The 12,890-nt window shown below is 38.3% G+C and overlaps 2 protein-coding genes across 2 annotated transcripts; one reads left to right on the top strand and one right to left on the bottom strand.

The window, feature by feature from the left end:
- Positions 1–593: 593 nt before the first annotated feature.
- On the bottom strand, positions 594–4,325 carry LOC143373487 (uncharacterized). The gene has a single exon (XM_076820808.1). It carries the CDS (start codon positions 3,912–3,914, stop codon positions 2,034–2,036), a length of 1,881 nt encoding a protein of 626 aa, XP_076676923.1. The 5' UTR covers positions 3,915–4,325; the 3' UTR covers positions 594–2,033.
- Positions 4,326–5,317: 992 nt separating this feature from the next.
- Positions 5,318–12,771, top strand: Cpsf1 (cleavage and polyadenylation specificity factor subunit 1). Its single transcript, XM_076820897.1, has 20 exons — positions 5,318–5,633; positions 6,238–6,452; positions 6,740–7,047; positions 7,122–7,372; positions 7,445–7,626; positions 7,697–7,984; positions 8,045–8,218; positions 8,299–8,436; positions 8,515–8,664; positions 8,751–8,912; positions 8,997–9,232; positions 9,318–9,528; positions 9,774–9,940; positions 10,023–10,266; positions 10,355–10,540; positions 11,295–11,543; positions 11,624–11,953; positions 12,025–12,298; positions 12,383–12,512; positions 12,583–12,771. The coding sequence occupies exons 1-20, from the start codon at positions 5,465–5,467 to the stop codon at positions 12,767–12,769; spliced, it is 4,251 nt and encodes a 1,416-aa protein (XP_076677012.1). The 5' UTR covers positions 5,318–5,464; the 3' UTR covers positions 12,770–12,771.
- The last annotated feature ends 119 nt before the right edge of the window (positions 12,772–12,890 follow it).

The raw sequence follows: 12,890 nt of genomic DNA, 5'->3' as shown, positions 1-12,890 counted from the left end.
CGATAGAATTTGTATTTATTGAAAATTAGGGTGAAAAATATTACGTAAGACGCTACCTGACTCCCCTCCCCCTCTGTAAGTAAACGTATGAAATTAGCGACCCCCCCCCCCAAAAAAAAGCCTTACCTAATTTAAGGACGACCCCTAAGTAGGCTCTGCTTTGAGGATCGGGAAAACAACCCTTGAAAGAAATTTATGACTTCCTCGACAAAGCCCGTTCGTTTGGAGTGATCTGTCGTAGCTATGTACAGTTTACGTTGCTACGTCGAGGCGATTGTGTGTAAAAGGCCACGCAAAGCATCTGTTCTCGCGCGCGCGTTCTGAGTTAAGTGGATAAGCCTGTAAATAGTACATTTGCAGGATTATAAAAAATGCAGATCATCGTGCGGAGATATGCCTCTTTGATTTCAGCATTTGGCTCATTTTCTGAAGTACACAGATTCAACACAATCAAAAAATAAACCGAAAAGAGCTTGTAAGGTCTGCACTAAAAATAAAAAACGAAGTGAAACAAAATGGTAGATAACACATGCAAAGTTGCTTTACATGTACATACCAAATTGTTTCGGAAAATACCATACAGTTCAAGACTATTGATTTTTACATTCTTTTTATTGTATTTTCTTATTAAACTGTTGTTCATTTCATAATATTATATTTCATTATACTATAAAGTTTATGAAAAATATATGCTTATCTATAAAGTGTAAAAGAATAATCGCATTTGACGTTATATAAAAGAATTAATGCCTAAAAGTCACTCATTATCCTATCGTTGCCTTCTACATGAGCGTCCTCGGAAGTTCGCGCATATTTGCAGTAACAGAGACAGCATTTCCAATAGCATAATAAATAAACTTTCATATTATATAAGTAGTCTGTATGCTTCAATATTGTAAAAAAATTAATAATACTATTAAAAGTAAAAAAAAAATAGTTAAGTACAAAAGATAAATTATGTAATACTGTAAAACAAGCTATTATTATACAAAATAAAAGATTCTATTAAGTCAGGACTGTACTCAGGGTGCTGTTTTTCAGCGCCTAGCGGCGAGCAACCAGCCGTGCGCCGAGCAGTCCCGTTGCTAAGGATAGAATCAGTGAGGAGAACTGCAGTAGTGTAGGTGCAAGTCCAAACGACTTGAAATCAGCCACTCGCGTTCTTTACGAAAACGACAAAAAGCCGCTGCGAAACGCGCGCCTACGAGCACGCATCTATATACACTACTGCAGTTCTCTTCACTGATTCTACTCTTAGCAACGGGACAGCTCGACGCACGGCCGGTTGCTCCCCGCTAGGCGCTGAAAACAGTACCCTGTGCAGCCCTGCATTAAGTAAACAAATATGTATTGTTTAGAGCAGTATTCTCAGTCGCTACTTATTCTTCAGCACATGCTTAAGCATGCGGCATCCTCTACTAACCTAGTAGCTAGTAAAGGATGCCGACTGCTTAAGCATTCGCTTAAGAATAAGTAGCGACTGAGAATACCGGCCCTAATTTCTTTTTCTTCAAAAACAAACAACTGAGATCCGATTTCTGTATGACTATACATACTTCCAAGTTGTACACATACATATGCTACATATAGGATGCATAAAATATGATTGCCTGTAGTCATATGGAAATTGTATCTCGGTCTTTTCTGAAGTTCGATGAATTTAACTGAAGAGCACCTGATCTACATTTCAAACTAATAGTTTCCATCAATAGTAATTTATCTTTAAACCAAACTAGTAGACTGTTGTCTGCGCTTACAAAATAATATACACGTTGAGCGCGAATACCCTGCTTGGGATTACATAAATAAGCTTGGCCGCCACCTCTCACAACCACGACCCGCGACAGCTCGAGCTACTTGGTCCACCCGGGTGCCCGAGTCGCAGAAACGATGAGGCAGGCGAACCCCACAATTGGTTGCATGTTAGCGCTCTATTTAAAGCAAACAAAATATCTTCTTTCGTAAGATCACAATAAATATATATAAAAATTAACACGAACTATTACTGTCCTCGCATTTCCGAACATTCCTCCTTAACTACGCTTGCAAGCGTCCATTAACGTTCTTAAATCTTCGTCACCTAGATAATTAAATATTCTCTCAGTGCAATCATATGGAATACCAAGGAAATTGGTAAAGAGAAAATGGAAAATTTTATTGCCCTGTTCGATCAACACTTTCCTCCTTTGCCCTTTTCTAAACTTACCATTTATCATAGTAGCATATATTGGAAACTTTTTTTCGTAATCACCCGATCTAAAGGCCTGTACTATACTTTCATTTCCTGCGTATATTACTAATTGACTTATATTTTTTGTCAAGATATCATAAAATGAGATATTAGCATTCCCAACCTTCTCACCCTTCATCCTTGCTATTTCTTCCTCACATTCGTTCTGAAAAGTACATGTTACGTCTTGGCTACTAATTAATGGCAAATCTTTACTTGCATATAAATTTGCAGTTTTCACTTTAACTGCATGATGTTTAAGGATCATAGGAATGTCGTTTCGACTATAAGCGTCATCAGAATCATAACTGTGCAACACTTGATCATAACATGATTTCATAATAGTAATATCACAACTGTGCTCTAGAAGAGCTATAATAATATATCCGTTCCCTTTGTCACAAGCAATGTGAAGCGCAGTTCTGCCACAGTAATCCTTAGAATCGACGTTGGCACCAAATTTTAAGAGGACCTCGACAATGCTCAGTTTACCACCTTCAGCAGCAATGTGAAGTGGTATTCCGTAATTTTTAATTGTGTAATTAACGTCCGCGTCATATTCCAAAAGCACCTCAACCAGTTTCACGAATCCTTGTATAGTAGCCATATGAAGCACTCCACTTTCAACGTTTACATTAGCTCCGCTTGTTAAAAGCAACTTGGCAATTTCTACGTTAACATTAATATCAAGCTGGCATTCACTGGTTACATGCTCGTTTATAGCAGTAAAGTGCAATGCTGTTCTCCCATGTTTATCTCTAGTTTTAACATCAGCACTGTGTCTTAAAAGAAGTTTGACGATTTCTCTGCAGTTCTTCTCAACGGCATAAAATATCGGAGTCTTTCCAGTTTCATCTTGAGCATTTACATCAGCTCCATAGCTGACCAAGAGTTTGGCTATTTCCTCCTGTTTGTTTTTAGTTGCAACATGTAAAGGTGTACAACCCTTTCTGGGTCCTGAGTTGTCTACCATGTTAACATCATGACCATATTTTAGGAGTTCTTCGACAATTGTCAAATATCCTTTCCTAACAGCAGCGTGCAGCAATTTACAAATGTTTGCATCTTCAGGGTCGATGGTAAGACCATATTGAAGCAGGTTTTCAGCAATCTTGCTATAATCTCTTCCATTGCCATGCACTGCAACATTAAGAGCGCTCCTGTTGCTTCTGTTATTCACATCAGGATGATGCTTTAGAAGACGCTGAACAATTAATGAACGTCCATCTTCAACAGCAAAGTATAATATAGTTTTACCAGCCTGATCTTGAGCATCAACGTTAGCTCCATGTTCTAGAAGTAGCTTAATGAGTTTTTTATTTTTGCGTTTAACAGCGATGTACAGTGGTGTACAATGTTCCTTGCCAACATAGGTACACACAGAATTAATATAAGCTCCATATTTTAAAAGGAGCTCAACAGGTTCTATATACCCTGCCTCGGCTGCAATATGCAGGGAAGTTTGACCATATTCTCCTTCAGCATTGACATTAGCACCTCTGCTTAAAAGCAACTTGATAAGTTCGATTTTGTACCATCGAATAGCTTTGTGAAGTACAGTTGTACCATCCTCACATGCAGCATCAATATCAACTTCTCTACGCAAAATAGTCTCAACAGTGTCTATGTCACCGTTTGTAACAGCCAAATGAAGGGGAGTATCGGAAGGATTTTTGTTTTCCATTTGTTAAAAGTAGTTCAACATCTTTTGTATGTTTTTTCTTAATAGCATGGAAATTATAGTACCTGCTTATTTCCGTGAGTAAGATGGACCAAACGAACTAATGAACGCTTTTACTCACGTTGTGATAGACAGGTGTTCCGACTCCTTTTCAGAATGTGTGACTTTTCGGCCTAGTTCTTCTGGCCGCCGCTAGATTGGCGCTCAAGCAGAAAAGGCTGACTTTTTGCGCATAATACTACTAAAAGCTCTACTACTACAATCACATAAATGCATGCGTACATGGATTTTTTAGCACGACGTCTCTCGCGACGACCAGAGGAACCAAACAGAAATCGGCCACAAAATCGCTGGGGTAAAGGTGCGGAATCGGAACACCTGTCTATTACCAAAGAGGAGATATAATAAGAGGCGTCACTCGACAAGGACAGACATAAACTAGGGAAACCACTAGACAACCATTTAAATGCTCATTCGGCAATGATCGGTAAACCACGGTAAACTTCGGCAATAATCAGGAAATTGCGGTAAGGTACATTTAGTCGATTTTAATATCCCGCTCGAATAGACAACCAATTTAAATGCCAAGGTCAAGTAAGGACCTTGTCGAGTGACGCCTCTTAAGATTCGTGGGAGTGCGCAGATCGGTCGCAAATCTGTAGGGGCGTAGGTCTACTTACAGGGCGGTATTCAGAGTCGCTACTTATTCTTAAGCAAATGCTTAAGTATTTGGCATCCTTTACTAGCTACTAGGTTAGTAGAAGGTGCCGCATGCTTAAGCATTTGCTTAAGAATAAGTAGCGACTATGAATACCGGTCTTAAATGATTTTCGGAAAGAAAATTGGCATACCTATTAGGGCGAATTCTACTTACGCCCGCGACACCGGTGATTTTCGTTTCCAAATTTATGAAAATGTCCTGAAATATGGAAAAGAAACCCAGATAGCACACAGACGTCTAAAGACGCCCAAAAGACGTCCTAAAGCCGTCCAGACTCCAGACCTAAAACGGGCGTACAATTGACGTCTTTCAGACGTCTGGGCTAAGTGGGAAATCTGTGAAAGAGCCATTATCGGAAAATACAGTATAAATTACGACTCGAAAACAGAAACATACTCAGATAGCACACGTCGTCTATAAGCCGTCTTTAAGACGTCTTTTAGACTTTCAAAACGTCTGAAGACATCTTAAAGACGGCTTATAGACGACGTGTGCTATCTGGAATATAATTTATGATATTCATTTTATTACAAAACCGGGAAATTCTTGTGCGCGTAATTTGGGCGTAAGTAGAATTCGTCCTCTATGGGTAATATCCCTTTACAAATTTAAAAGCTTGCTCTAATATTGTAATAGGGGAATTTAGATCTAACATGTTGTCAGTACTGCTTACGCACGAACGCAGTGCTTTTTTTATATCGATATTGGCACGACTAATTACGCGGCGTATAAAACAACACACTTCAAATGACAATATTGTAAAGAATTCTTACATGTACATTAACCTCTACGGAATATGACTAGTTTATAACAATTAGTGGTATAAATCACGATGTATTCGATCTGCAAAAGTACTCATCCCTCCACGGGAGTAGAACACGCGATAACATGCTACTTCTTCAATCGTTTGGAAAAATGCCTCGTCGTGGCAGGTGCAAATATCATCCGAGTATTTCGTTTAATACCGGACGTAGATATAACGAAAAGAGAGAAATATACAGGTACAATCGTTTATCTGTTTTTTGGAATTTATTAATGTCCAAACAGTGCACCACTGCGTGTCAATTTTAGGATTTGAGCCGAACTTCGATGACAGATTTTAATTCAATTATTTTTGTATATTCTCTTCTTGGATGGGGGTTCATATATTTTATAAATACCACGATGATAAGAGTCGTTGATCTTGTAAGAATTTACGCAGAAAATGTTGCTTTTAAGTAATGAATATTGCTATGTATATAAGGAGAAGTAGAAACTATGAAATAGATCTATTGTTTGATATACTGAAAAACATTAAGTACAAATTATGTATGATGTTAAGTGGGCCTTGATATGGTATTAATAATTTTTCTATTAGCAGAATTATAGAAGAGACCCCTGGCTCACCTTTATTTTTTTAAATAAAATGCTAAATTTTTTGTCCTTAACTTAAGTAGCATTAAAGTCTTCTATCAAAACTAATATGAATCTAATAATAAAAGAATATTATTGGAATTTTGTGTATTTTTAATGTGTGTCTTACTTCTTGTACATGAATTCAGTACAGATATTGCTGAAATTACACTGAATTGCTCTTATTACACAATCCGTGCTTTTCCTTTTCAGAATCACGCCCACCAAAAATGAAGCTGGAATGCTTGGCTCAATTTACTTTACATGGGAATGTAATGTCTATGCAAGCTGTAACTCTTGTTGGATCTCAAAGGGACTCCCTTCTATTGAGCTTCAGGGATGCAAAGTTGTCAGTTGTAGAGTACGATCAGGATACGCACGATCTGAGAACAGTATCTTTACATTATTTCGAAGAAGAAGAAATACGGGTAATTGCATTTCGCTTTCAAGTACATTCATGAGTTTAATATCTGTGCATTTTTCGAGCAATACGTGATAGTTTTCAGCAGGGATTGAAACGGTTCCGAAAATAACTGTTTCAAACAGTTGTACATCAGTTCTGACTGATACAGTTATGAAGAACCGATATTCTGAATAACTGTGTCAAGAACTGAAACCAATGTCAACTGTTTTAAACCCCTGATTTTCAGTAATATGTGATAGTTTTAACACGAAAGTGAGAGAAATAATGGGATGCTTTTGCTTATTTTCATAGGATGGGTGGACAAATCATCATCATATTCCTATCGTTAGAGTAGATCCTGAAGGAAGGTGTGCAGTAATGTTGATATACGGTCGAAAGTTAGTTGTATTACCTTTTAAAAAGGATCCTAGTCTCGATGATGGAGATCTACTAGATAATACAAAAATATCGTCTAATAAAACTCCTATATTGTCGTCGTACATGATAGTTCTGAAAAGTTTAGAGGAGAAAATGGACAATATAATAGACTTACAGTTCTTACATGGTTATTACGAACCGACATTGCTAATACTGTACGAGCCAGTGAGGACATTTTCAGGGTAATCATTATATATTTGCAACGTGACTCGCATCGATGAAACCTTTCGATGTACAATATCATACAAAATTCTAGGCGTATTGCAGTCAGGCAAGATACTTGCGCTATGGTTGCAATATCTTTAAATATTCAACAGAGAGTACATCCTATAATTTGGTCTGTATCAAATTTACCGTTTGATTGCTACCAAGCAGTACCAGTAAAGAAGCCGCTTGGCGGGACTTTAATTATGGCAGTCAATTCCCTTGTATACTTAAACCAAAGTATACCACCTTATGGAGTTTCCTTGAATAGCCTAGCAGAAAGCAGTACAAATTTTCCATTAAGTTAGTATTAAATAATACACGTACCTTATCACTCGGAATATATTCAAATTCATTGGAATCTTACAATTACAGAACCACAGGAGGGAGTGAAGATCAGTTTAGAAGGTTCTCAAGTTGCATTCATATCTTCAGATCGTTTGGTAATTTCTTTAAAGAGCGGAGAATTATATGTACTGTCTCTGTTTGCCGATAGTATGCGCTCAGTAAGAGGTTTTCACTTCGACAAAGCTGCAGCGAGTGTTTTGACTTCGTGTGTGAGTATATCTTAAAAATGAATTATGCAGTATCTCTTTGGCGTATAGTGAAACAAAATTTAATTCGTAGGTGTGTATGTGCGAAGATAATTACCTATTTCTGGGGTCGCGTCTTGGTAATTCCCTTTTATTAAGGTTTACCGAAAAGGAGTCAGAACAGATCGAAAATATCTATGAAACTGAAGAAATAACGCTCGAGGAAGATGATACCGAAGAAACCCCAGCGAAGAAGATAAAGCAAGATTTCATAGGAGATTGGATGGCATCCGATGTATTAGATATAAAAGATCCGGAAGAGCTGGAAGTATATGGAAGTGAAACACACACTTCCATCCAAATCACTTCATATATATTTGAGGTATTTAGATATAAAAATATATCGCAAAACTTCTTCTACTATCCAATGAAACCTTTGTAGGTATGTGATAGTTTATTAAATATTGGTCCGTGTGGCAATATATCTATGGGTGAACCAGCGTTTTTATCCGAAGAATTTTCACACAGTCAAGATCCCGACGTTGAACTTGTTACGACTTCTGGTTACGGTAAAAATGGTGCGCTGTGTGTTCTTCAATGTTGTATTCGGCCTCAGGTGATTATTTTAACTCGTAACATTTTAAAAATGAAACTTCTCAAATTATCTAATAAAAATATTATTCCGTTATAAAACAGGTTGTAACAACGTTCGAATTACCAGGATGCGAAGATATGTGGACTGTTATTGGGGCATTAAACAATGACGAACAAGTAAGACCAGAAGCGGAAGGGTCGCATGCCTTTTTAATCCTAAGTCAAGAAGATTCGACGATGGTATTATGCATTCCATGCACGTGTAATATCTTTGTTTTTAAACGCAACATACGTCAGCTAACACTGTAATTTTCATAGATATTACAAACTGGTCAAGAAATTAATGAAGTAGATCAAAGCGGATTCAGTACACAGGGGAGTACAGTGTTCGCTGGAAACCTTGGTGCGAATAGGTACATAGTGCAAGTCACTCAAATGGGTGTACGTCTTCTACAAGGAATTGAGCAGGTGCATATAATATTGATACGATAACCAGTACTTGCGTGTCGATTTTTAAACAATTCTAGATGTACCTTCACATATCACAATTATAGATCCAACACATGCCCATAGATCTTGGATGTCCAATTATACATGCAAGCTGTGCAGATCCTTACGTGACATTACTCTCTGAAGACGGACAAGTCATGTTGCTGACTCTTAGAGAAGGACGTGGAACTGCGAAATTGCACGCCCAAGCGGCAAACCTGTTGTTTGTAAGTGAATAATTCCATTCGAAATTTTGTTACGCACTATTCTATTGTTATTTATAACTGGAAATGTCCTAATTCGAATTTTAGCGTCCTCAAATAGAAGCACTATGTGCTTACAGGGATGTCAGTGGAATATTCACAACGCAATTAGCTGAGAGTGTAGAAGACGAAGTGACGGAAGAGGAGCATAACGTAGAAGAACCAACCATAGTTGGTAATATCGATAACGAAGACGATCTTCTTTATGGTGATGCACCAGCTTTTCAAATGCCTCCACCGGCACACAATAAAGTATCTGAAGGACCGTTTAAAAAAGTCCCTTGGTAATTTTCTTATTTTAATTAAAAGATTGAATCTATTGTAATATTAAGCCTGATGTATAAAATTATATGATTTAATCTTTTACAGGTGGCAGAAGCATTTGCAGGAGATAAAACCGACGTATTGGTTGTTAGTATATAGAGACAGTGGAACATTAGAAATATATTCTCTTCCTGATTTACGCTTGTCTTATCTCATCCGTAATTTTGGATATGGACAATACGTATTGCATGACAGTATGGAGTCTACAACGTTGCAGACAACACCGGTTAACGAGATTCCCAATCCTGAAATGCAGGTGGTTTAAATTAATGGGACAGATTTAAGCCGTGGCGCAGCCGTCGCGCATTTTGGCGAAGCGAGGCGCGGCGAAGCGAAGAGAAAAGTTTAGAAACAATTGATTCTTATAGAGCCGCGCACACCAGACTGAGGCGCAGCGACAATTAATTAAATATTAATTTCCTCGATTCGCCGAAATGCCCGGCGACCTTTAATACGAACCAAAACAAATCCATGCTTTTACATAAAATGTATCTATTGCAGGTGCGCGAAATTTTAATAGTAGCATTGGGTCATCACGGAAATAGGCCAATGCTTTTGGTACGACTCGATTCTGAACTTCAAATTTATCAAGCATATAGGTATCCAAAGGGCCACCTGAAATTAAGATTCAAGAAATTAGATCATGGCATAATACCAGGACAGTTGAAGTGTGCACATTTTCTTTCAATTCGGTTGGGTTGATTTGGGTTTCTAAGTTTCCGAGTTTATAATTGTTACTTCGTTTCGTAGGCCAAAACCAAAGGATGAAGACATGCCTTCGATGAATGACACTCGGCATTGTATGATGCGCTACTTCAGTAATATTGCTGGCTACAATGGTGTATTCATTTGCAGTGATTATCCGCATTGGATATTCCTCACAGGACGTGGCGAATTGCGTACCCATCCAATGGGTATCGATGGTCCTGTTACCTCCTTTGCGCCCTTTAATAATATAAATTGTCCACAAGGGTTTCTCTATTTCAACAGGAAGGTATAGTTATATTTATGCAATTATTGCCACCATTGCCTATACAATTGAATTCAAATATAAACACACGTTTGCGCGTCTTGATTCTTAGGAAGAGTTAAGGATATGTGTTTTGCCAACTCATTTATCGTACGATGCTCCATGGCCCGTTAGAAAAGTACCATTACGATGTACGCCACATTTTGTAACGTATCATCTTGAAAGCAAAACTTACTGCGTTATAACGAGTATAGCCGAGCCACTGAAAAGTTATTATAGATTTAATGGCGAAGATAAGGTATGAGTACATAAACTAATCGTATCTGGTAATTATTTAGAAGTTTTCCATCCTCATCGATTTCAATGATTTTTGGATATCTAATCAAGATCAAGATTCTGAAAAACTTTTTCCTATACATGTTACCGCCGCACAACCTTCGTTTTCGAGATATTTGCGAAAAACTTCTGTTGATTTATTCCGACGCAACGCATTCCACTTTCCAACTTGTCCCGGGTATTAGTATTGGTTGGGGCTAGACTAGTGCGGGGGGCGCGTAAAGCATGATAGCGAACTGATGTGAGTTTAGAGATTTGAGCCAGAACCTTGCGGATGCCCGTCAACACCCCGACTCATATCAGTGCGCTACCATGCTTTACGCGCCCGCGAGCGAGCGGGCGCGCGCCCCCCCCCCCCCCCCCACTAATCTAGCCCCAACCAATACTAATACCCGGGACAAGTTGAAAAGTGGAATGCGTTGCGTCGGAATAAGTCAAAAGAAGTTTTTCGCAAATTTCTCTGAAACGAAGGTCAGCTTCGTCATTTGTTTTGTCCCATGCTGGCGCATACGCTGCCACGGACGCGTACTGTAGGTAGGTATACGGCAGAATACACTGTGTAGTAGCAGCAGTTTTTCGCGAATATCTCGGAAACGAACTTGACAACATATCCAAAAATCATTGAAATCGGTAAGGATGGAAAACTTCTAAATAATTACCTCGTATCTTTTAAAGGTACAGTAATTTCATTTGCTAACTAATTCCTATCCCCTCAGGAATTTACAGAGGAAGATCGACCAGAAAGATTTATTTTCCCTTCGCAAGAACAGTTTTCAATAGTATTATTCTCGCCTGTTTCCTGGGAAACTATTCCCAATACTAAGATTGAACTCGATCAATGGGAACACGTGACTTGTCTAAAAAATGTTTCCCTGGCATACGAAGGGACGCGTTCTGGCTTGAAGGGTTACATAGTGCTAGGAACGAATTACAATTATGGCGAAGATATTACAAGTAGAGGAAGGGTGAGTCCTACATTCAAATTTAATATACCCCTCGCTACTTTCAATGTAATCACCAAATTGGTTTCCCTTTTATTCTCCAGATACTCATATTTGATATAATTGAAGTTGTGCCGGAACCTGGCCAACCATTGACGAAAAACAGATTCAAACAAATCTACGCGAAAGAACAAAAGGGTCCGATAACCGCCATCACGCAAGTATCGGGGTTTCTAGTCTCCGCAGTTGGACAAAAGATATATATCTGGCAACTGAAGGATAACGATCTTGTCGGAGTTGCGTTCATAGACACGCAGATCTACATTCATCAAATGTTAAGCATTAAAAGCTTAATTTTAATAGCAGATGTATACAAGTCGATTAGCTTATTAAGATTCCAGGAGGAGTATAGAACCTTATCTCTTGTTAGCAGAGTAAGTAGAGGTTCGCGTTAAATTACGTATTTTGCTGTAGACAGATTTTTAAAAGGATATATTCTTCTCAGGACTTCAGACCAGCGGAGGTGTACACTATTGAATACTTAATTGATAATACCAATCTAGGATTTCTTGTGGCTGACGGCGAAAGCAACGTCGCATTATTTATGTACCAACCAGAATCGAGGGAAAGCCTTGGTGGGCAGAAATTAATTCGAAAAGCTGATTTCCACTTGGGCCAGAAAGTGAATACGTTCTTCAGAATAAAATGTAGAGTTTCGGATCCTGCGAATGATAAGAAACACTTTTCCGGCGCGGATAAGAGACATGTTACCATGTATGGTAAGATAAATTTATGAAAGAAAAACTAAATCGGGTCTTGCTTAAATATTTGACTGCAATTACATTCGTTCTATTTCGCATCAGCATCTCTCGATGGCAGTCTTGGTTACATTCTGCCTGTACCGGAGAAAACGTACAGAAGATTACTTATGTTACAAAATGTGTTGGTAACGCATATTTGCCACATAGCTGGATTAAACCCCAAGGCATATCGGTAATTATCTTTACCCGAAATAATTACATACAACGATTGAAATCTGAAGTAACTATTTCTCACTTTTCAGTACTTACAACAGCTATGTTCGAACGCAAGGCAATCCTGCAAGAGGTATCATCGATGGCGATCTGGTTTGGCGTTATCTCTATTTACCTAACAACGAGAAAATAGATGTGGCGAAGAAGATCGGAACTCGTGTGCAAGAAATAATAGAGGATCTCACAGAAATAGATCGACAAACGGCTCATTTCTAACACAGTGCCTTTCCATCATTCCGCGCAACATTTTATTAAAAATACTTCCACTTATTTCTTAAACAGCGAGATGTTTAATCTAGACAGTATTTTTTCTATCTTGAATAAAAGTAACTACTCG

This window comes from Andrena cerasifolii, chromosome 9 (genome assembly GCF_050908995.1).
Source record: "Andrena cerasifolii isolate SP2316 chromosome 9, iyAndCera1_principal, whole genome shotgun sequence".
NCBI lineage: Eukaryota > Metazoa > Arthropoda > Insecta > Hymenoptera > Andrenidae > Andrena > Andrena cerasifolii.
The sequence above is the reverse complement of the archived record's forward strand: the minus strand, read 5'-3'. Positions and strand labels throughout refer to the sequence as shown.

Coding starts and splice junctions, on each gene's coding strand:
- Cpsf1 (XM_076820897.1), top strand. CDS start 5,465: ATGTATTCGATCTGCAAAAGTACTCATCCCTCCACGGGAGTAGAACAC. Junction 8,913..8,996: donor AAGCGGCAAACCTGTTGTTT/GTAAGTGAATAA, acceptor TTCGAATTTTAG/CGTCCTCAAATAGAAGCACT. Junction 11,954..12,024: donor CCTTATCTCTTGTTAGCAGA/GTAAGTAGAGGT, acceptor TATTCTTCTCAG/GACTTCAGACCAGCGGAGGT.
- LOC143373487 (XM_076820808.1), bottom strand. CDS start 3,914: ATGGAAAACAAAAATCCTTCCGATACTCCCCTTCATTTGGCTGTTACA.